This window comes from Accipiter gentilis, chromosome 10, assembly GCF_929443795.1.
Source record: "Accipiter gentilis chromosome 10, bAccGen1.1, whole genome shotgun sequence".
NCBI lineage: Eukaryota > Metazoa > Chordata > Aves > Accipitriformes > Accipitridae > Astur > Astur gentilis.
The window spans coordinates 2,110,885-2,135,113 of NC_064889.1; the positions used below are offsets into that span (position 1 = coordinate 2,110,885).

The 24,229-nt window shown below is 54.8% G+C and overlaps 1 protein-coding gene across 2 annotated transcripts in view; it reads right to left on the bottom strand.

Annotated features, from left to right (window-relative positions):
* Nucleotides 1–24,229, bottom strand: part of ZNF609 (zinc finger protein 609) — a 76,365-nt gene that overhangs the window by 4,559 nt on the left and 47,577 nt on the right. For both annotated transcript variants that reach the window (XM_049811986.1, XM_049811985.1), the window contains exons 3-5: nt 13,711–13,936; nt 2,864–2,951; nt 117–2,472 (exon numbers count right to left, since the gene is read on the bottom strand). In XM_049811986.1, the coding sequence (XP_049667943.1) occupies nt 117–2,472; nt 2,864–2,951; nt 13,711–13,936 (2,670 nt within the window). The remainder of the gene's footprint in view (nt 1–116; nt 2,473–2,863; nt 2,952–13,710; nt 13,937–24,229) is intronic.

Below are 24,229 nucleotides of genomic sequence, written 5' to 3' on the forward strand. Positions count from 1 at the left end.
TGAGGTGATGGCCCCAGCAATCCCCTGCAGCGAAGCCACAGTGAGGGGCTTCCTGCAGGAGAAAGCCCACCACTGGGCTGGCGGGCAGGTCCGAGCGGGCAGCGCGAGGGCATTACCTGTCTGTACCAGAGCACAGGGTCCACCTCTGCTTGCCGGCCACACTCAGAGCCAGCCTTCGTCTCAGCACTCTCCTTCCCAAGGTGGCCAGCCTCGCTCAGCTTCACCTTAAGCCCCTCAGCAACCTGGCTGCCGGACAGCTTGGACGAATCCTCCAGCTTGGGGATGATGACAGATTTGGCCATGTCAGGACCTCCCTGCTCTTTGGCCTTGCTCAGCCCGGACTTGACGAGATCCGTGAGGCTCGGGGCTTTGGTTAGCGTCGGGGGCATGGGTGGCTTTTGCTTCCACTCCTCCTTGAGTGCTGCCTCCCTCTCCTTCAAGCCCAGCTCCGCTTTCTTCTCCAGCCCTCGCTGCTGCTGCTGCTGCTCCAGGCTCTGCCGCTGCTTCTGCTGCTCCTCATACTGCTGGCGGTAGGCAGGGTTGGTGCTCAGCAGGTGAGCGTGGTAGCCCTGCTCGTTGTAGCCGTAGGGGGGCACGTAGGCGTACTGGTTGTAGTAGAGGGACTGCATGTACATGTTGGGACGCTGCTGGATGACCGAAGGCTGCTGACTGGAGCCACCAAGCTCTGCCTTCTTCTCTTCACAGCCTTCGCTCTTCACCTTCACCTCCGGGTTCTCTTGCTCCTCGTCCTTCTTCAGCTTCAAGGCCTGCGTCTCGGCCGCGGCCTGGCTGCCAGGATTCAAGGGCCCTGGGCTTGCCTGGGGGTAGCCAGGGGAATAGTAGGTTTCAAAGCCTTGGTAGTAGGGAGACTCTTTGCTCTGCGGTTGAGGGGGGAAAAGAGCTTTTTTGGCACCTTCCTTGACCAGCTGCTCCGGATCCTTCGCCTTCACACTCTCCAGCTTGCCCTCCCCATCCTCCCCGGCGTCAGAGATGTCCGAGTAGGCCGGGCTGTTGGTCTTCACTGAGCTCGCCTCTGCCCCGTTCTGGGTGACAACGTGCAGCGGGGTCATGGGTTGGGCTGGGTTGGTGTTCTCCAGCCTGCTGGCACCACCAATAGAGGGGCTTGGGGCATTGTCGGTGAAGCTGTAGATTTTATCCGCCTCGGCCTTGATGCTGGCAAGCCGGCTCTGGTGGGGATCGGACGAGCCATTCAGCAGCCCCTCACCTTTCATCCCCAGGTCGCTGGATTCCCCCCGGAAAGGGCTCTTGCCTTCCTCTGCTCTGCAGGCTTTGCCAGGAGTCAAAGGGTTTTCCACCTCCTTGGGCTCCTTCTTCTTCTTGTCCTTCTTCTTCTTCTCCTTGGAAGGGGTGAGGGCAGGGTTGACTGCGAAGGGCTCTCCCATCACTGTAGGCTTGGGCTGGATGGGTTTGAGCTGAGGGCTGTTGGGCATGGTCTGGACCACAGTGGTGGCGAGGCCCGTGGAGGAACCGGGGCTGGCCGTGGTGAGGGTGGCTGTCTGGAAGGTGTACATTGGCTGGGGGGGGATGGCTGGCGCAATGGGTCTGGCAGACTTCAAGCTTTTGGAAGGGATCTTCTCTGGCTTAGCACCAGATGCCTTCTTTGACTTGTCTTTATCAACACACCGCTTCTCCAGAGAGTCAAAGCCGTCGTTACTCGTCTCATCGGCCACCGAGGGACCATCCTCAGAGCCGTCATTGGACAGGGCACCCGGGTCAGTGTCTCCTTCCCCACCCAGCTTCTTCTTGCAGGGGACCTTGGTGCTGAACTTGCTGGACGGGGAGGGACTGTGGGGCTCCATCAAGCGCACCTTGGGGGTGGCCGAGCGAGCCGGTGAGAGCGAGCCCTTCTGAGAGACGGCAGCACCGTTGCAGCTCCCAATGTCCGCGTGCAGGGAGGGCTCCTCGCCATACTCGCTGTCCACGTCGGCCTCCAGCTTGCTGTCGTCATCCGTGTGCGCGTGGGCCTGGTGGTACTTCAGCCCGTTGATGTGCTTATACTTCTTGTTACAGTTTGGGTGGGGACAGTCAATGAGGATGGGAGAAGGGCAGTTTCGGTCGAGGACAGCCGGCTCCACCTTGACTGCGGCAGGTGGCACGGCTGCCGAGCCCATTGAGTTCGTGCGGATGCGTTTGCTGCCCTTGGAGTCCTCCGAGCTGGAGTTCAGCTCCATGTCAGAGAGGGGTTTGCTCTTCCGCTTGGTGACGGAGGAGGGACTGGCCTTCACATCCTCCGCTGTGCCGCCGGGCGGTGTGCGGTGGTCTGAGGAGTTCTGGCTTCCCCGACGCCCTTTGCTGTTGGCTCCCGCCCGGGTCTTGCTGCTGTTGCTGGTCCCTTTGCTGTCCGAGGTGGCGGCTGTCTCGTTGACAGGCGTGTTGCTGTTGGGGCGCATGCGTTTGCCCCTGCCCCGGCCGTTGCGCATCTCCAGGTCGCTGGTGGGAGAGTCACAGAACCTGCCGGGATGAGGACAAGGAGGTTTTAATGGAGACAGAGCCGTGCCAGGCTACGCCATCCCCCCTGCGTGGTGGGGACACCCTTCCTCCCCTTGCTATCAATCCTCCAGGCTCGTCCCCCCACCGACAAGTAAAAAGGAACCGGAGAGGTCCATTAGCAAATGCTTAACCATCTCCGGTCTCCAGGAAAAGGGAGTCTGCAACTGCGGGGGCAAAGAGCCATGGGAGCAGCTCGGTTGGGCAAGGAGGAGATGCCGACCCCCACAGGGACCCCCACGGGCACAGAGCAGAGCGTACAGGGTGCCATGGGGGCCGTATGTGGCTGGGTTTGCCCTCCAGTCCTGGGTGAAGGGCACTGAGGCAGTGCTGCTGAACCCCACCGCCCGCTTACCGGGGAGGTGCCCAGTCGTGCTGCGTGCAGTCAAGCAGCGTCCCCACGTACGTCTTGTTCCTCCAGGTGACATTGACCACCAGCATACCTGTAAGGTGAGGGGAGAGGGTCAGACGGGGCCAGGTGTGACCCCCACAGTGTCTCGCCCTTCCCTGGGCATCAGGGCAAAGGGGGATCTACTCCTCAAAATAGGCAGGAGGAAGAGCTCAGCTCTACGGCTGGAGGAAGGTGGACAAGGGGTCTTGGGCTCTTGGGAGAGGTGAGACCCCGGGCTCTGGGCTAGAGAGGCACCGGGATGGGAGCTAGAGACCCCCAGCTCACCCCCTCTCTTGGCACAGCTCTGGCCGGCATCCACTCAATCCCTCCTCCTTAAGCCGCTCAGTGCTCTTCCCTGTTTTCATGGAGATGCTAACCAGCGACGCCCAAAGGGCTGCAGGACTTGGAAGGGCCTGAAGATCCACCTTGGCTCCATGTGTGCTCAGGTAGGGAAGGCAATCTCTGGCGAGCGAGGGCTGTGAAACCCTCGGGGGAGATGCAGACAGCTCCCAGCAAGGCTGTGGACCCCAACAAGGAGCATGGCTATGACCCCCCCAACCGTGCGCAGCCGTGAACCCCACAGCCCTCCAGAAAAGGCTGCTACTGCCACTAGATGGCAAGCTGAGCCCAGCATCCCCACACAGGTGACCACCCCTGGCACAAAACCCCAACCTTGGGGGAACAACCCTTGTCCCCCTGCTTCACTTTGCTCCCGCACCCCCTGGGACACACATCAGCCCCGTATCTCTGCCTGGAGAACCACCCACGGGACCGAATCTCCTCCCATCAAGGAGCAAATACTTTGGGCATTCGGAAAACCTGGTTTCAGCTTTTTCACACCAATTCAAGAAGAGGAGCAGCCTGGCTCGCACCCGAGGATGTGGACCCTCAGCATCTCTTCTTGGGGGTGAAGGGGTCTTTCGCAACATCACTCAGCTCTGTGGATATTTCCTCCCCGCCATGGACCGCTCTGATTACCACGGAACTAATTTGACCGGGAGCGGAGTCTGTTGCGCTGAGCACATTTATCTGAGCAAGGTAAAACTCAGGAGATAGGAAACTCGTTTGCAAGGGTTGATGAGCGCAGCGAGATATACAGCCGCGCAGTCCCAGGAGATGGATGGAGCCGAGGGAGCCCACAGCAGCTGTGCCTGAAGCACGTTTATAAATCTCAGCCCGTATCCCGCGTTGTGCTGTGCCAGCAGCCAGCTGCAGGCTTCGGGGGGAATAATATATGGAGCTGAGGTCCAACACATGGGTCTCCTTCAGAAAGAGAAATGAAATGCAGGTCTTCTCTTTCTCCTTCTCCTCCTGGAAAACGTTGGGTGCTCCAGTGGGAGGAAGTCGTGGGAAGAAACGGTGCCGGCACATGGCCAAGACCTACAGCCGACTCATCCCGGTGAGCAGGAGAGGCTGGGTCCTGCCTTTGGAGGAAGGTGCTGGGGACCTGCCTTGACACAGACACGACCAGGATGTGATGCTGGAGATGATGTGGGGTCGAAACCAACTGCTGGGAGCCCACAGCCCCACGCTGGGAGAAACTGCTGGGAAAGAGGAGGAGGATGATCCCAGGCATCGCAAGGAGGGCATGCAGAGGGTGTTCTTCTACCTCCATTCCCCCTAATGCAGCTTTTTTTGGCAGGCAGGAGCCTCTCCTCCCTTTCCTTAGAACCCAGGGAAGCTGCTGGCTGCATCCTGTGCCCCAATCCAAACCCACCATCCCTGGGACACCTCCGTGGAGCTGCTGCAGGATGCTCCCAGGAGCTGCAGAAGGACCAAGCAGCTGCTGAGGGACCAGCAGCCCTAACCCAGACCCCATCCCTCCTGGCCACGGGGCTCAGAGGAGCAGCTCCTTCTGCCCCCTTCACCACACACCCAGAGCCGGTTCAATCCTTTGAAGCCAGCAAAGACCACGTGCGCCACTGGAAGTTACTTGCACAAGTCACTGGAGTCTCTTGTGAGTCCCAGGGCCAGCGTGCGAGATTAGAAAGGACACGCTGGCTTTTTTTTTTTTCCCTGCCACCGCAATCACAGGAGATGAAAGACAAAGGACAAAGCAAGCCAGCACACAGCCATCCCTCCTTTCCCTGCTGGAGCGTCAACCCTCCAACACACACCAGCCTATATTTAACCCACTGCAACCAATCATACCAAATCCCTTCCTAATCCTTCAACAATAACCCAGGACAATTTAAACCCTGAGGATAGATCCTAAGCAGCTTTTTTTCACCCGCTGTGTCCCCCTCCTGCGGCAGGATGATGAGCAGGCACGGGAAGGGCAAGGGTGGGCAGCGACGAGGCAATGCCCGCACGTCCCCAAGGCTGGAGATGCTCATGCACAAAGACCGGCAGCGATAGTCTTGCAGAGGAGGAATCCCGCTCGGATAACTCCAGTCCCACCTGGTTTCATGGGAAGGTGACACCTTTGAAGCTCTTAAGCAATCAATACCACCCAAATCTGGGTGCAAACCGCTCAGCATCTTAGCCACCAAGTGTTCACGTCATTGCAGAGTAGTACCCCGGCATGAAAAATTAACAGTGGGTTGACGGTGCCAGGTTGACGTCTAGGAAGGTAACATATGAGATAATCCTATAAAAAAATGGATAAAGAGATGAAGAGAGCAAGGGGATGAAAAAAGCACTGCCTGGTCCTTGTATGGTCCCTGCATGGGTGCCCTGTGGCAGTGGAGCTGAGGCTCAGTGGGTGCACCCAGCTGGTGGGGACATGGGATGGACGAGGATAATGCTGCACAAAGTCCTCCGTCCCAACACAGCCCTAGATTAGACCAGTTTAAGTCTTTCGGATGGATAGTCCCTGCTGGGGCACAGCTCCTCCATGTTAAAATGTAGGTGGTGGTGTCTCTGCTTGCAGACCAGGGCCGTGGGCACCAGGAGCCATCGCATCAGGGGAAACGTGCCCCAGGTCCCCCCCAAGCACCCTTAGGGCACTTGGGGGAACCTTGGGCACTTTTTCCCCCTTTTCAAATATGAAGCCCCCCCCAAGCCCAGCCAAGCACATCTCCAAACCCTGCTGAGAAACCAGCGTGCCAGCATCCACGGCGAGCAGAGATGCTGTCAGACCCATGCATGGCCAGTTCATCACATGGCTCAGCATCATGCAGCCGTGATGCTTCTGAGTTGTCTCCAGCGAGGCCAGGTCCTCAAGCATCGTGGGGACTACTAGAGCGCTTGGAGGAGCATCCCCAGCCTTGTGGGGAGCAAGGAAATGTTGCCTCTGCAGTTGGAGAGGACAGCTGCTGAGAGCTCTGCTAGCTTTCTGCTAATTTTGGGGTGACCTCTGCAAGGCAATGGGATGACAGCCGGTGGCATTTCGCACCCCAAGGAGCAGTAGTTTTGCCTGCAGGTCTGTGAACCAGCTCAGATCCAGAGTCAGTGTAGCCCCACATACCATCTGCACCAGTGAGCAGGAGCAAGGATCGATCCAGCTTGCACTGATGCTGCTCCGGGACACCACCAAACCTCCAGCACCTGGAAGCATTCAAAGTCCTTCTTCTGTGAATTCCTACTCCAGCTGCATCAGCTTCGGGATGCCCCTTTTTCCATGAATTCCTCCTCCAGCTGCATCATCTTTGGGATGCCCTGGCTTCTGGATGCCCTTTCTTCAATTCATTTCCCCTCCAGCTGCATCACTTTTGGGATGCTCCAGCTTTGCCATAAGCCCTGCTCACGTGCAGGGAACCTGGCACAACCCGTAGCACCCAGGCTTTAGGACGCAACACCCAAAGCTGTTGCGTGGCCAAACTGCAACAGCTCCAGCTGCTGCTGCCAGGAGAGCAGAGGACACCACGGGGCAGGGAATGGCCAGCACAAGGGCCACCTCACCCAGCGAGGAGAGAGATTACTCAGCAATTACCCTCACAGGCAAAACACACTTAACTGGGGAAATTAATTTATTGCTAATCAAATCAGAGTAGGATAATGAGAAATAAAAACAAATCTCGGAACACCTTCCCTCCACCCCTCCCTTCTTCCCAGGCTCAACTCCACTCCTGATTTCTCCACCTCCGCCCCCCTCAGTGGCACAGGGGGACAGGGAATGGGGGTTGTGGTCAGTTCATCACACATTGTTTCTGCCGTTCCTTCCTTTTCAGGGGGAGGACTCCTCACTCTTCCTCTGCTCCAGCATGGGGTCCTCCCACGGGAGACAGTCCTCCATGAACTTCTCCAACACGGGTCCTTTCCACGGGCTGCAGTTCTTCACGAACTGCTCCAGCATGGGTCCTTTCCACGGGCTGCAGTCCTTCAGGCACAGACTGCTCCAGCGTGGGTCCCCCACGGGGTCATAAGTCCTGCCAGAAAACCTGCTCCAGTGTGGGCTCCTGTCTCCATGGGGCCACAAGTCCTGCCAGGAGCCTGCTCCAGCGCGGAGTTCCCACGGGGTCACAGCCTCCTTCGGGCACCCACCTGCTCTGGCATGGGGTCCTCCCCAGGCTGCAGGTGGAGATCTGCTCCACCGTGGACCTCCCTGGGCTGCAGGGGGACAGCCTGCCTCACCAGGGTCTTCATCACCACGGGCTGCAGAGGAATCTCTGCTCCGGCGCCTGGAGCATCTCCTCCCCTCCTCCTTCCCTGACCTTGGAGTCCACAGGGTTGTGTCTCTCATATATTCTCACTCCTCTCTCTGGCTCCTGTTGCGCAGCAGTTCTTTACCCCTTGTTAAATGTGTTATCCCAGAGGTGCTACCACCATCGCTGATGGACTCAGCCTCGGCCAACAGCAGGTCTGTCTTGGGGCTGGCGCCATCTGACATGGGGGGCAGCTTCTGGTGTCTTCTCACAGAGAAGCCCCCCTCTACGAAACCCTTGCCACAAACTCAATACAGTCTCCCTGGCAGGGTCAGAGGGAGATAGGATCATTCCATTAAACCACACCAGGATGGATGCTCCCGTGGCAGATGACTGTCCCTGGCCATCTAATGCCCTGCTTTCCAAGGGACAGGAGGGTTACCAGAGGGGCCTCGGATGCCGGAGCATGGAAAAAGCAGCAGGCAAACCTTCAGCTTGGGTCACACCAAGGGACAAGGAGCCAGCAAGGGTGTGTTTGTGAGTTCTGGTGACTGAAGTGACTGTGGGAAGTCGCACCACGTGTCACTAATCCCATGGGATGGGCATTTAGTTCACCAGGCCCTGCTGAACACATACAACACCCACTGCCATGCTCCTGCCCAAACCCCGCAACAAGTGTCCACCTTTGGTAACAGTGATGATGTGACTACGAGCAAGGTTCTAACATCACCCTGCAAGAGGACAGCCACTGCGACACAAGCTGGCCAGCACCCGTGTGGGAGTGGGGGCTGCAGCTCTCTCTCCATGGCCTGAAGCCCATCCAGAAGATGTCTCCAGGATTTTGGGGACCTTGGTGCCTCTCAAGGCTTGGAAGGGAGGGCAGAGCACAGCTACAGCACCAAGCCCCAGAGCCACCTGCAAGCAGCCTGGACCTCCATCTTCATGTTCCTGGAGGAAGGAGGCAGAGGAATCAAAACCAATTTAGCTCCCAGGAAAGCATGGCAGAGCAGCTTGCAGCTCAAGAGCCTCCTTGTAAACAAGTCCTTTAATCCAGCGCTCGGCAGCTAAAGCAGGAGCCCCAGCTGGTATTACCTGGGGCAGTTACAGACATGCCTTAGGGAGGTGGACGTGAGCAATAGTCCTGTCTGGAGCAGAATATTGCTCACCTATTGATAAAACAGCCTCCGTACAAAGGTGACAGATGCTTCAAGAGCGATAAGCGGTGCATTAGCTCTCCTCCAGCTTCCCGCACTGTCAAGCCAGCAGATATTAGACACGAAGCGGTGGCGCCAGGGGAGCACCGAGGAATGATGCATAATAAAGCTCTGCTTCTCTACACCAACACGCGAGCAGCCACTGTGCTCGGGGGATTTGCAGCCTCCCCATCCATCGGTGAAACAGGAGGAGGGTGCGAGGCAGCAGCCTGAAACACCAGCAACCCTCGCAGCACCGGAGACAAGATGCCCTGTCACCGAGCGGCACTGGATGATGCTCCCACCCGGAGTGAGCTACTGGATTGCTGATCTGAAGATGAGAGCGGTCACAGCCGTGTTGTCACAGCTTTAGGAGGCTTCACAGGAGCGCGTAGAGCCTGTGCATCAGCTCAGCAACCTTGGAGGGGATTTACAACCGCTCGTTACTTTGGGAAATGCCATTAAAGCAAATGAGAAATCCATATTCCCGCTCCTCACCCTTGCTGCATCAGCTTTAAAAACTCACCTCCTGTTTCTGGGTTCAAGTATGCATGGCTAAGAAGACTGGAATGTGGACGCAGGGGATGACGCAGCCCCCTTTGAAGCCCCAAAGCCCACCCATAAGCAGTGCAGTCTTGGCACATCCCCCTTTTAAAACATCCCCAGAAGCAAAGAGCAACCAGAGGCGCAACCGAAGGCTGCGGGTAACAGCGAGGCAGCACGCTCAAAAAGCAAAGCCATCAAATCTGGGGTCAGGCTTCCTCCCGGTTACAGTAAAACCTTCCAGTCTTTGCCCTCACCCTCCAATCCTTCCCCATCCTCTCCCAATCTTTTGCATTTCTCTCCTGCTCCAAGCAAGGACACATCCACGCCAGCATCTGCAGACCCCAGGGGTGCTCACACTCCATCATACCCCCAAGAGATGTTTGCAAAAGGGCAATCCAAACACCCGGAGTGTGCAAAGCTCGGCCATGGGCAACCTGCCATTGCTGTGCCAGCACGGAGCTGGAGGAAGGGATGCAGAGAGAGTTTGCTCCCGTTTTCTCAGTGCTGCCACACCATGATCCTCATTGCTCAGAGGTTTTGCGCACCAGATGCCAGCTTCTTTCAGCTGTGAACAGCACCGTTGTGGCGCTGGGAACCGGTCCGCTCGCTGCAAGTGGAGGTAAGGAGGTGACATGCTCCGAGCCAGGTGACACCAGCTCCACTGAGGGGGAAGGAGGAGACCCAGCAGCTAATGAGGCAGCAGAGCGATGCTTTCCGGTGTAATTAGATCAGTTAATAGTTCCTGCAGATCAAAATCACACCTAACAAAATTAGGGGAACTGCCAAGACAGCTGCTCCCCACCAAAGGCGTTTCAATAAAACACATCCCTGCACAAGACGGGCTCAGCAAAGGGACAGTGTCACCAGCATAGCCGTGGGAGAGCACGTACAACCGGTGCCCACCACTGGCAAGACCAGACAGCCCAACACCAACCCGGAGCAGCGGCGGAGCAGATGGACCAAAAGCCCAGAGCCAGATGTTCGGTGGTGGGAGCCCACCAGGATGCCTTTGACAGCAATCACGGTCTTGCAGCAGGTTTTCTAGCAGGCAGAGAGGACAAAGCTGGTGTTCAAGGCAGAAGGGATGCGGTGGAGCTTCGTGCTCCCACGTCAGATGGGTCAGCTCCAGCCTGTCCTTCTGAGGCTGCTCCAGCATTGCTGGGCTTTGGCTTTAGGAGCCTTTCTCCCCAGTTTCACAGCCCCATGGCCAACCCAAAAGCCATTTTCTATAAAAAGGGAGCTCTGGTCAAAGAACCATGTTGCCTTCCTCTACCCAACCCCTTCCAGAGACATTCGAGGCAGACAGACATCTCCAACAAGCCATGGGCTTCTTTGGGGTGAATAAGGTGGTAAATAGCAACTGCCTGAGCCCAAATACACTTTTGCCAGCATGCATGGAGCAACACAGATCCCTTCAGCTTGGGGGCAACATGCCCCCATACCACACAGCTGGGAGAAGAGCAGCTTGCAAAAAGGCCCACATCAGAGAAATTACCACAAGAGTCTAATGAGCACGTCCAACACAAATCCAATTTTCAAGGAGGCATCGTGCTGCTGAGAAGAGATGCCCATCTCCTGAGAGGCTCGGTGGGAACCGCTTGCAATGCTGCCCAGTGGCAGGAGGCTAGCTAAGATCCAGAAGTGCCCACAGCATCCTGCTCGGGGAACCGGGACATAAGTGGGAGCAACTGTAATTCTGTACCTCCCCATGCCAATCATTCCAGGGGATTCAGGGATGTCACCCCTGGGGAAATAGCAGCTGCTGCAGTTGAGCCAGCAAGCTCCTCTCCACCATTGGAGAGGATGCTCGATGCAAGCCAAGAGCTGGTCCTGCTGCCCTGGGGTCTTTCCAAGTGGTCCTGCAAGGCTGCAGCATCACAAAGAGCAGGGGGAGAGAGATAGACCCCTCTGGGTGAGGTTGCCGAGAACCCTCTGGAGATCTTGGGGATAGTCTCCAGACACATAGGCGTGCTCACACATGGTGAAAGCATCTTATATGGCTTTGCAGACATCCCCTTGGTGTAGCTTTCTCCTTTGTATCCTTTGGGCAAGGGGAGATGCTCGCTGCATCCATTTCACAAGCTCCAGTTTTGGACAGCCATGGCCAGCATCTCCTCCAGCATTGCCCTTGACTCCCACCGTTAACAACAGGAAGGCAGGAGAGAGATGCCAAGCCAGAAATAGGGACAGTTTCACCCTGAATTTTCACTTGAGGATGAGAGATGCTGCTACGACAGGAGCCAACGTGTGCAGATGACCAGAAGTGACCAAAGGCAACAGCATGGCTTGTCTTCTGCAGGGCTGGCCATAGAAGTCATCACTCCCGACAGCAGCAACCAAGCAGCAGCTGGCAGAGAAGGATCTTTGCGCGAGTTCACTGAATTACTGCAGACTAAAAATAGCCAGGCTGTGGGAAATTGCAGGGCGCCCCCAAGGCACACGCCAAAACGGTGGCTGCAGAAGCAAGGGGTAATGCGGACAGACAGGCAGACGGGCCACAGAGCTTCATGGTGGGGTGAGGAGCAGGAGAAAAGGGAGGGGAAACCAGAAACCGCTCCCATGTCACTGCCTCTCATCCAGGAATTGGCGGAGGGGAGGATGTTTTTGCACTCTCTGCCTTGGGGATGCTCTGTTCATCCCTCCTGGCACAGCCACATGGGCTCCTCTGCCCACCATGAGCCTCTTCTCCTGTTTTCCACCCCAAAAAAAGCCCCCTACAAGGTCCAAGCTCTCATCAGCTTTGCCACTGCCCATGGAGGTCTCCAGCAGTCCTGGATTTTCAGCGAACTCTGCAGCTCTGGGGCTTCTTGGTTGAGGAAAATGACACCAGAATGGCATGCTGGTGGGGATGGGGAGGTGGAGGGGGGCTTAGCTTGCAGCCCCAGAAGTGCTCCTCTGCACTGCTGTGTATCCCAACAGTCAGCCCAGCCGTGGCTCAGTTTCCCTAGCTGAAGGTATTGCATCTTGTAAAGCAATCAGGCTCTTTGCAGACACCAAATAAGCAGTGCCACTGTGCTGGTAGCTCAGCAGAAGACCTTCCGCAGGTTTCCTCTGAGCAGATCCCCCTGGCAGATCCCCCAGCCCTGGGGTGCACAGAGCAGGGCTCCTGATTGTTCTTGCTTTGTGTTTTCTTGACCCCACCAGCAAGGCCAGCTCAAAGAAGAGGATCCTCAGGCCCAATTTTACAATGTGTTGTGTCCTTCTGCCTTGGAGCAGCAGAAGAAATGCACTTCCAGCTCCTGGCTGCCTCAATCTGGATGAGTGTTTCCATATGGAATGGACAGTGAAGCAGAGAGGGCAGAAGACTGTGGAGGTCCCCATCCCAAGCTAGCACACCCCAGTCTCCTCCAGCATGGTCCATACGATCCTCTCTTCCCAAATGATGCTTTTCCCAATGGGAACAATTTCAGTGCTCACCACCTCCACATTGGGGGCCATCACAGCACGCAGTCCTGCACAGTTTCAAAAAACATTTTCCCAGTAGGGAGAGAGGAAATGCAAACTGGGCCCATCCCCACCTTCCCAAAGTACAGGGCAAGAAGGGAACCCCCCTGGTAACAGCTCATGGGAACATAGGTTTCAGTTCAGCTTCCATCAGAGATAACAAAGACAGCAGCAGTGAGGAGCAGCCACGGGATGAAGGCCAACAGCTTCATTTGCACACAGCAGCGATGGAAGAGCAAGAGCAGATGTCCAAGAGGAGCTCTTGGGTACCCAGCTGAGATGAACCATCAACTGGCCTCCACCACTGCTGCTCTCTCACCTTTGTGCTTCTGGGCTCTGTTTCTGCTTCCAGATCCCAGCTGAAGCCAGACACAAATAAGAGGAGCTCACCCCGAGCCTCCCAAAGCAGAAACCTCCAGCATCCCAACAAGGCTGGAGGGAAGGCCGGGTTCCAGCACTCGCCGTGGTCCACTGAGCCACCTATTCATCCCTGTGTTACTTGGCAGAGTCCCAACAGCAACGAAAACCCATCAAAGGACCTCGGAAAGCAAACCAAGCTGTGCACAGATGAGACGAGCTCCAGCGGAAAAAAAGATTCGATTGGCTTGGCAAGAGAGACGAGAGCCTGATCTCCCGCCGAGTCGATTTTGAAAGCTCCGCTGGGGTTTTTTAATCCAGCAGGAGATTTCTGCCACCTCCCAGGGTTTGAGCGTTTTTGTGACAGACCTGTGGGTTGCCAAGCAGAAACGAAGTCAACTCTGTCAAGTTCCCATGCAGGCTGGCACGGCCTTTCCTCTGGCACCTCCAGAACAAGTTAGCTCTTGTAGAAAGGCAGAGAAACGGCAGCTTAGATTTTTGCCTGCTGTCTGGGCAAGGGGATAACGCAATGCGTTGGGCTGACGAAAGTTTTGGCCCGTTACTCCCTTTGCTGGACAGATTAAGGGCTGCTCCCACACAGCTCCTCTGTCCTGACCACCCAGATGGTGGGGGAAAAGCCCAGGATGTGCCAACAAGCAACACAGCAGGGACATGGGAAGGAAGGGATTGCCATAACTCCAAAATGACATTGTAAGAGAGCAAAAAGCTCTCCGGTGACACTTACCGTCCTCTGTCTCTTGCCAGACGATGCCCTCCAGGTTCACACTGGTTCCAGGCTCACAGGGGCCCAGGCACTCGGGCTCGGTGGCCAGGGCCACATCGCAGGTGTTCACTCCCACCGAGCGGGTGCGTACCATGATCTGCTCACAAGGCGACGAGATGTCGTTGTTGACAACGGGGACAAGGAGGTGCAAGGGCAACACAGCAGGCGTAGAGACCGGAGACTCCATCTGTGGGGAAGGAGAAACACGCTGGTCACTATCAGGAATACGGGAAGGAGAGCAAGTATCAACAGGCATCTACATTCCTGGAGAACCTCAAGCCCAGGGCTGCCACCTTCTCAATGCCTGTGCCAGCAGGCAGTTCAAGTCCCACACCCCGTCAGAGGACAAGGATCTCGCAGATCTCTCCCACCCTGGCGTGCCCATACCCACGTAACCCTGAAGAGCCAGCACTTTGTAGTCATATAGATCACACCCAAACATCCCTCTGCAGGAGATATCTGCTCTCCCACTTGAAAGAGTTTCTGCCAAGCTCCTTCCCTGACGGCAAAGCCAGTCTAATCATCCCCGCTGAGGATGCCTTTTGGCTATTGCTCAGATGTTAATGCAGTCAATGACTTTGGACCTGATGGCTCATTAGAAGAAAAAAAATTACAGGCTTCTACTCAACTAGCAGGACAGGACAAACGAGTAGCGGTCTCCCTCCAGCACCCATGAAAACCAACATCCTCCTCCTCCCAAGTCTATTTACCCTGTGACCACCTGAAGATGCGGGCATTCAGATGACATCTCTCTTCTCTGCACAAGTATCTGCTTCAGAGCCTGATCCGGCTAATGGCAGAGCCAACTGCACCAGCCATCGTGCTCTCCTTGCACATGGAAACCACATCTCACAGCCAGAGCCGGCTTGGAAAGCCAACACGCCAAGTGAAACCACGGCCAAGTCACCCTGCCGCTGACAAGCCAAGGTCCTTGGCCGCTCTGCCACGCTAGCAGATTACAGCAGTGTTGGGAGAAGGATGGCTGACAGGCTGATTTTCCCTGGCCAAGGGAAGGGTAGGGTGGAGACCTTCCTGTCCTTCGGGGTTCACCAGCCAAGCCAGCCGCAGTCAGTCATCCCCTCACCCTGGCTCACAAGGATTTGCAGCAGTTTTGGGGCTAGCTGCTCATCCTCTGCTCAGACCTCCTCTCTTTACAGTTTATGATCTTGATAAGATACTGAGCAACCTCAAAAGAGAAGCACACTGAGGAAACTAATCAGTCAGCAGTGAGCATTGATCTGGGTTTCGGTTTCAAGCAGGGAAAGATCCCTCTAGAGCATCCAGCACTACACCAAGAAATGTCCTCCTAAGCCTCTGCTGAGGAGAGATGATTATAACCCTGAAGAGGCCAAGCTTGCTGGTCACCAAGAGCAGACACAGACACCAGCCCACGACAACCTACAACCTTGCTGCTGGCTCTCCTTGGCCAATGCTGCTGACAGCCACCAAACAGTCAGATTTCCACCCTGAACTGGCATTCCAGTCCTGACCAGCTGCCAAAATCATCTGCTCCCTCTCTTGTTCATGCGCCTCCATCCTTTAAGCAAGATAAGTAACTCCAGCAGAAGCATGCATGTCCAACCTCACCTGCCCCACACAACATGGTGCCCAGAACCGCACCGAGTGGCTGGAGCATCCCATCTCCCCATCAACTTGTGACCCCACAAAGCCTCTCTGCATCCTCAGCAACACAAACACCATCCACAAGTGGAGAAGGTGCAAGAGGCAAATCCCTAGGCAGAGGAGCACATCACATCCACCCAGTGACTTTCTGCCTGCTCCCACAGGGGTGGCTGCAGGCAGGGGACAGGAAACGTGACCCCCGTGGAGAACTTGGAGATCTTCTGGCTCTGCCAGGGCAAGTGGATTTGCTCTTCCAGCAGGAAAATACAAAGCAACTTCTGCCTGCGTGTCTGCAGCCCTCTCCTTGTTCTGCGTCCGTCCGCTCTCCGGACAGCTTGTCAGAGCACATACACCCCACTGAGCATTAAAGATGGCCCGGAGGTCTCAAGCAGCAGTGGCTGAACAACAAGGTCCCCTCTGCCAGCAGCACAGCTCGTGCTCCACAGCTCTTTTCCCCACGCACTGCCTCCAACCTCCCACTGGCAGGACCAGCTCTCCCCCAGGAGCCCATCCCCAGCTCTCCGTTGCCACCCACCTCCAAGGCTGCCCAGTGGTCGGTGCCCCAGCTGCATCCCATGGGATTTGAGAAGGGTGTTTTTGGCATAACAAGCCTGCCAGAGAGGAGGGCTGCACTCCCACAGACAAATCACTCCCCCTCTGCCTCCCAAAATACAGCAACCTCACCCTGCCCATCTCATCAGAGCCAGGGCAAGGAAGATCTTGAAGGAAGCATGAGGCTCCTTTGAAGGGGCTCAAGAAAACAAACCGCTCCTCAATGCCAGATTTGGAAAACCAAAAGCAAGTCTCCACCAATGAAATGGCCAGAGAGGAACCAGGCAGGGCTGCCTGACTTTGGTGGGCAGCAGCAAAAGCCCAGGCGGTGATGGGGAGCACTCACCCCCATTGCCCCAGGAGCAGCGGCTGCGTGTGCACGCCAAGGACCTGTGGGTTTTGAAATCGTTCAGCTTCCTTCCACTTTGCGACAGAAACCACAGCGCAGCACAGGAGCGTTTAATTACAGTTCCAGCTCTGCTAATTATCGCCCGGTCACATTCGTAATCTGCATTATGCCATGGTGCATAATAAGCAGCTCGCTGAGATCTCTCTAATAAGCGAGGCGGCTTGATGGGATTTCATATTTCACCCTGCACTGGAACAAACAGAGCCTCGTTTAGCCACCGTGGGGAGACAAGGCAGCTCTCCTGCTCCCTTGCCCGAAGCTCAAGAGCAAAATAAAAAGGCCCAGTGTGGGTCTCCAAGGGCAAGGGCAGAACAGAGCTGCCTCGCTGGGACACATCTGAAAAAAGCCAAAAGCCATGCCAGAGGAAGAGTCAGATGGATCAATGCCTGAATTCCCCAACCCCCCCGCTCCATGAGTCTTATCTCCCGGTGCCACGGCTTTTCATCCTCCTGCTTTATTGACCAAGGTCAGGAGATTCACCCGCTGGTGGTTGCGTGATGCCTGGGGGGAGCCAAGGCAGCCCCGGGTACCGCAGGGTGGCTCTGCCGGCCGGTCTCACTGTTGGCAGGCACCTGGCTCTCTCCGCTGGGCCACAAGCCAAGGGAGATGCTGGCATCAGGGCCATTGGGCAGCTCTCATACCCTCGAGCAGCGGCTTTCGCATCTCCTCCAGCTAGCAAGGCTGAGCTAGCGGAGATCTCCAGCTCCCCAAAGCAAGCCCTGCACCCTCCTGGCTTCCAGCTCCAATGCACGCTACCCCCCGAGCAAATCACTTAACGCTTCTGGGCCCTAAATCCCCTTTGCAGAAGGAAAATTTATTTATCTTTCCTTGCTGGGTAGGCTCGAAGATTAAATGCTGGTGAGTGCAAATGCAGCTGCTACGTGCTTGCTGCTGGAGGGAGCCTGTATGTCTCCAGCAACCCCTCTGCAAGAGTTACATGGGGTGAAGCTTCCCCGTACCGGCGCTGGCCGTCCGCGTCCGCCTGCCACTGCCTCCCCTAATGAAAGCCCTTTGTGTTTCTCGCGGAGGCTTTCCCATCACGAGGAACGTGCTTTCACCACCGCCGAGGACAGAAGTGGAACGGAGCCAAGCCCAGGCGGCGGCCAGCACAAGCACTGCTCAACGCGGAAAAAGCAAATCCACTGAGAGTCTGGGGCAATGCCGATGGCACCAAGCAATGCCTGTCCTGGGGAAAGGGTTCCGGGTGGGTAACTAAATCCTACCCCTCGTCAAGGCCCTCACTCGAAGGTGGGACAAGGTCCCACGTGAAGAGAAGCATGGCAGTGGGTGCTGGCAAAGGGAGATGCACACAAAGCAGCTCCTGCCATCTTAGAGCTGTGCCAGCACAGCTTCGTTAACAGCAGTCACCGTTAAGGGGACTTCAGAGCAGCAATTAGCTAGCAGGAGAAAGAGAAGACAGCACAACAAAAATAAATACACCATACTAATTTTGATGCCAACCCCTAAACCGCCCAGACCACTCACTCACATTTATGAGTATTTTGGTTTGCTACCAATAATCAAAGTCAACCAGGAAAGAAAAGTGCATTTTTTAGCAATAAAAACCAACAGAGACACCAAAAACACAGTGAAAAGCAACAAGCAGAGATATTTGTAGTGCATCTACAAGGACAGAGAGGGTCCGAACCACCACATGGTGTAGGGCACCCAGAAAGCTGCACCCCATTTGGCAGCGAGGTGTTGCAGTAGTCAGCGCGAGACCACTGATGCACCTGAGATGTTGCTGGGGTTCCAGTGTATCCCCACGTTAACGGGCTAGGCAGCATGGCGGCCCATTTTTCTCATCTAAAAGGGTCCTTCAACTCCTGCAAATGCAGATAAGACAACAAAGCCAAGGGGAAGCCTCATTACTCGTCACAGACTCTTAGCTGCCATGTGTCAGGAGACAAAACATGGACCAAAACTGCTCCATCACAGAAGCATTGCTCAAGGCTGCAGCCAACACTTCCCACATCACTGCATGGCTCAGCCCCACATTTGGGAGCTTTGATGTTGTCAGTCTTGACCTGCTCAGTCACCACATCCCCAACACCTTTGTTTTTTCAGAGTAGGACCTGGGAACATGAACTTCCAACTCACTGAAGATAGAAAACCAGAGAGCAGATCCATCCAGTTGATGAACACCTTTGGTGGGCATCTCCAAACCTCAAAACTGCAGCACCTGAGGTGCCCTTCCACCAGTACCAGTGACCTTGGAAAGGATCTCAAAGAGGAACTGGAGTCTTCTCCAGCCTGACCGCCAAAGCTGGGTATGCAGAGCCTATGACAAATCCCTTCGTTGGCACTGGTGCCCACCACGCCTACGATTCAATCTTCAATCTACTTGCAAGCATTGCTCAATAAGCTCCAACAGACTCGCCCAGAGCTCCTGGTCACATCACCCAGCAACAACATCCCGACACACTGGAGGCACACAACCCCAGGAAGCATGGAGGAGGCTCCAGAAGACCCCCTCCCCGAATAGCATGGGTGGCAATGAATGCTGACTGTTTGCTGGCTGGATTTGTCTGGACCCCAGCAAGACAGTAGCCAACAAGAGCTTCCAACAAATCCCCGCGTGCAGGGAAATAATGGTGGCACAAGCATTGGGTCCAAGGACGGAGCCGGGAGTATGGCCTGGGGCACCAATCCCAACACTGTTACCCATTGCTCTTCCCTCTTGCTAGCTGGAGGGTGAGGTTGCTGACGTCAAGATGTGGGGGGAAAAAAAAATAAATAATCTCTTTTAGAAGAAAGTTTCCCTTCCCTGGAAAAATACCAGCTTAATAAACTAAGCCAGCTATTTCTATGGGCTGCGGGAACGCACCCAGGGAGGACATTGGGTTTAATTGGTAAATCCGAGCCCACAGGACATCAGGGCAGCTAGTCCAAGAAAAAAGGAGGATCGCCATTTCCGACAGCCCCCTCTAGCAAGAAGCAGTAAATGTCATGAGAAGGAAGGATTAATGCTTCCATATGCTGTGGAGTGGAGCAGGCTCAGCATGGCACTCCCCAAATTCACTCTGCAGAGAGGACAAGCGAGTGTGGGACCTCATGGCCAGTGCCACCATCAGAAGAGCCAGGCAAGTTGGATGGGAACTAAGGATTCTTAAGGAGCAGCGGTCCCAGTTTCCCTCCTCAGATGATGCAGCTTGTCCTTGGAAGCCTGCAGGTAAAGCCAGCCCCAGGCTGCATGGCAGGCTGGGAGAGAGACCGTGAGCACACACCCAGATGATCTGGACTGGCTCCTGCCATGCAGGACTCTCACCGTTCCCGAAACCAAAACCGGGAGAGGCCAATTCCCTGCCCTGCTCCTTGGTGGCTTGTCCCCAGTGCTCTTAACTGTCTGCTCTTGCCCCCCCAGACACCGGCCTGAGATTCCCAGCACCTCCCAGCCATGAGGCCGTCGATGGCACAGTGTAACAGGAAGGTTCTGCCTACAAAATGCTGCCTGCGCATCCTCTCCTAGCCATGCCAAGCACCTGCATCCCAGCTCTGAGGTCCAGCTGGATCCCTGCACAGAGGGGTTTTGCCTCTATCCATGCAAATCCCTTCCCTGGCCGGCAAGTCCCTGCAGAACAGCAGGAGAAGATGGTGGCCAAACAGCCGGCACAACACAGCACGCCGGCTGGGGTCGGCAGGCACATTTCAAACTCAGACTCATCTTTATCTGGGCATTTTGGGGAGGACCTGGCTGGGGAAGTCTGCCCTGGCTGCACATGAGCAGGCCGTAACAACCAAAGCCTGGACAAGGACTTCTGCATGAAGCTCATGGCCCCACGTCCAGCATCGCTGAAAACAGAGCCAGTCACCGTTAACGGGTATATCGGGGTGCGACAGCCCATCCGGTAACGCCAGAGGTACAATCTCCCACCGTGCCAATGATGAGGGACTGATCTAAACACCCAGGTGATCCAGACAGTCGTATGCATATCAACCCCGGCTGCACCGCTAGAGAAATGCAAATATTACCCAGCATGACCTCGGACAAGCCGCTTTCTCTCCCCGGCAGAGAGGGGAATAAAATCCCTGTTTGAACACAACCAGTCTTATCTCACTGCTTGCAGCGTTTCAAGATCAAGAGGAGGCAGACACTGCAGAGGCACAGTCTTGCATATTCCTGTGTCTTCAATAAAGCCAGGAATAGTATCCAAGACAGACGTGCTGGCACCAAGTCACCTGCTCCAACCACTTACAAGACTATCAGATCTGCTCTAGGAAGGAAAAAAAAAAATTGTCTCCAGTAGGAGAGAGGTAGCAAAGAACAGCGATGAAAGAGGACAGCTGACGTGAGTGAGAGACGTGGGAAAGAAGAAATCCAAACTGGGACCGCCATGCATCAGTCCTGCCGGATGACTGAGGACATGTTGTTGCGGTCTTGGTTCACCTACTGCCGACAACTGACATCCTATGGAGTGGCTGCACAAGGCCCGCCTGCTTTACTGAATTAAAATGCAAAGCAGCTCAGTTGGTGGTGAAAAGGGGAAAGATCCCATGCAGAAAAGCACTAGAGACACGTCTGGGACAAGGGGCGACAGAGGTGGTTGGAAACATGGAGCCCAACCAAAGACAGCTGCAAGCATCCTTCGCATTGACCAGCCCAGACTTTGGCCCCTTCTTCAGCACGACTGCTGCTGTGCAGAGGCTGTTCCTGCTCACCAGAGTCATCCTCACCTCTGGCAGAGCTGTCCAGGCAGGAAAGCTCTGATGATGACAAGCAGCTTCCCACTGGGAACCCCAGTCTCACATTAAGCTACCACATCCCACGCCCACCTTCCTGTCAACACGGCCAACATGGCTGATGCGTGGTTGGCTTCTTTCATTGCTGCTCTGCCTCCAGCATCTCCTGTACCACTGACACAAGTCATGTGTCCTTCAAGCCAGGATGCTAAGTGGAAGAACCACCATGGGGCAAAGTCTTGCTTTTATTTATTTTCTTTCCTCCAAACCCAACAAAATAACTAGGCAACTCTACCTAAGCAGAAAAAGGATCCTTCCCCGCTATGGGAGGCACAGCAGGCCTGTTTCCTGGGGACTTTCTCAACCACCAGTGCACCCCAGTTCTTCAGTGCCTCCCTTCAGAGATATGCATGTCATCTTCTTTCTGCTTTCTGGGCTGGAAGCCATCATCTGTTCCCCAGGAACTGGCTCCCCAGTAAGGTCCCACCCCAACCTTCTTGCAGAAGACAGTTCTTCAAGTCCCTGAAACCCCCTCCAGCTCACTATGTCCATCTACACCAGGCTCCACCAGATACCATTCCCCAGCTGCTCTCAACCAACCACTCCCACGTTCATTTTCTGGTCTGTTCCCACTAAAAGACGTTCACGTAGGAAGACCGTAAGCAAAAGGACCAAAGCCACAATGCCAGTGAGGCAGAAACATTTCTGCTTTGAACCACGTGAAATTCATGCCCAAATCCAAGCAGCGCTCAAATGGCCACCATTAATACCAGCACTCTACATTAGAGCAGGCAAAGGAGCAACATAAAAGCTTTCACGAGCGCCTCGGTGCATCCATCTCCCGGAAGGAGGATATAAATCCAGGAGGCCTTTCATGAACCACTTGCCGCGGTGTGATGCAGCTCCAGCCACCGTTAAAAGCCTGCTGATAACCACCGGCTACACAAAACCCGGCCAAAGGATACAGAGGTTGCTAACAGCCAAGCTACAGGCAACCCTAAAACCCAAATCTGCAAAGCAGCCAAGGGAAATCATGAAAAAGCAGTATCTTCGTGGCAAGTTGCTTTAGCCTTGCCAGCTCCCCATTGGGCAACAAGACCTGTGGGGTCTGTCTCATGCTATAGAGCACCCTGACCGGGATCCTGAGCACCAGGGCCACAGGTACAACCAGGAACAACCCACCATCCAAGCAGCTGTAGGGACAAAGAACACATGACAGAGCTTGGCACCTCCATTTAGGCTGATCAACAGGTTTGCCCTGCCAGTAAGTGTGGGTAATGCTGTAACTCCCAGGAGGCTATAAAGAAAGCAGTTAATCTCTGTTTTTAAGGAGAATTATATTATGCTTGAACTGAAGTTCCTACTGCAATCATTGCCATGCCCATGCTAGGTTGTCATGGTTTAACCCCAGTTGGCAACTAAGCACCACGCAGCCGCTTACTCACTCCCCCACCACCCAGTGGGATGGGGGAGAAAATCGGGAGAAATGAAACTCATGGGTTGAGAAAAGAATGATTTAATAGAACAGAAAAGAAGAAACTAATAATTCTAATGATAACACTAATAAAATGACAACAGTAATAATAAAAGGATTGGAATATACAGGTGATGCACAATGCAATTGCTCACCACCCGCCGATCAACCCGCCCAGTTAGTCCCTGAGCACCGATCCCCCTGCCCCCACTTCCCCCAGTTCCTATACTAGATGTGACATCCCATGGTATGGAATACACCGCTGGCCACTCTGGGTCAGCTGCCCTGGCTGTGTCCCCTCCCAACTTCTTGTGTCCCTCCAACTTTCTTGCTGGCTGGGCATGAGAAGCTGAAAAATCCTTGACTTTAGTCTAAACATTACTTAGCAACAACTGAAAACAGCAGCGTTATCAACTTTCTTCTCATACCTAACTCAAAAACATAGCACTGTACCAGCTACTAGGAAGACAATTAACTCTATCCCAGCTGAAACCAGGACATAGGTACACACCAGCATGAGCCCTAGACAGCAGGTTCCCACTGCAGTTAGAGGTGCCCATGCAAACCCCCCAGGCCAGGTCCTTCTCAGAGGATACCTGACTCCTCCACCACCTTCAAAGAGGTCAGAAGAACATGGTACTCCCAATTTGCTGGGCACTATAAAAGAGACTAAAAACAGGCCCTCTGGAGAGGATGAATACCGTGAAGTTACCAATAAACCTTGGCCAGGATTAGTAACCAAGGAGCACAGGCCAAGACAGACACTTGGTAGGTCAGGGCTGAGCACGAGAAGCTGGCACAGCAGCTCAGCTCTCGGTTAGGAAATGGCACAGCTCCACCTGCCTGGTTCACTCTTTTCTTCATTGTTTTTACCCAATTTTTCTCCACCTTGGTCTTGCAAGTCTAAACCTTCAATACCCAGACACTGTGGCTGCTAGGCCCCCAGCAATTTGCGCCAGGGCACAGCCACGCAAGCGTGCACACCTACGTGTAAACTCAGAGCATTAATAATTAAATCATTGAATTAATTAATGATGTCCATCCAGGCACAATGTCTTGCACAAAGTTCTTATCTTTCAAAAGCTGGAGTACATATAAGTCAACCAGAGGGGAGACAGCTCAGGATTTACTAACAATTGCAGTGTAAAATTGGGACTCTAGGAAATGTAGAAGGAAGGAGATGGATCCAAAACTTGTAGCAAATATGAGCTGGGCTCAGACCTACCTCATCTAGGATGGGTTTCTCTGCTTGCTGGGTGCATGGTCCAGGGACCACCTTTCTCCCCATCCATCCCAGTATCCAGAGCAACTGCATTGCTGGTGCTCATTCCCAGGTGAGAAGGGACAAAGCCTAGCCCATAAGCCACTGCAACACTCTGCCGTTGCTGCCGAGCCAAAGGACCCATGATGGACAATGCAACTGCGTGCAGAGATGAGGTTTTATTATACCACTAAGAAACCAATTTTTACATCTGGATCTGGTAAAACACAAAAGATGGTGTGAAAAAAGGCCCTCGTGTTTTCAGAAAAGAGCCTAGAAAGAACAGATAGGGTATGGAATGAAACATGGGCTTGACGTGCAGGTGTTTTCATCAATCAAGCTGTAAATGTGGCATGGGGACTGCTGTACTTTCCACCCACAACAGCCAGAACTACAGCATTGGGTTGCATCTCCCAACTTCCAAGGGTTGCAAAAGGGTCCAAAAGCAAGTGTCAGTCACACTTGGAGTCACCATACAAGA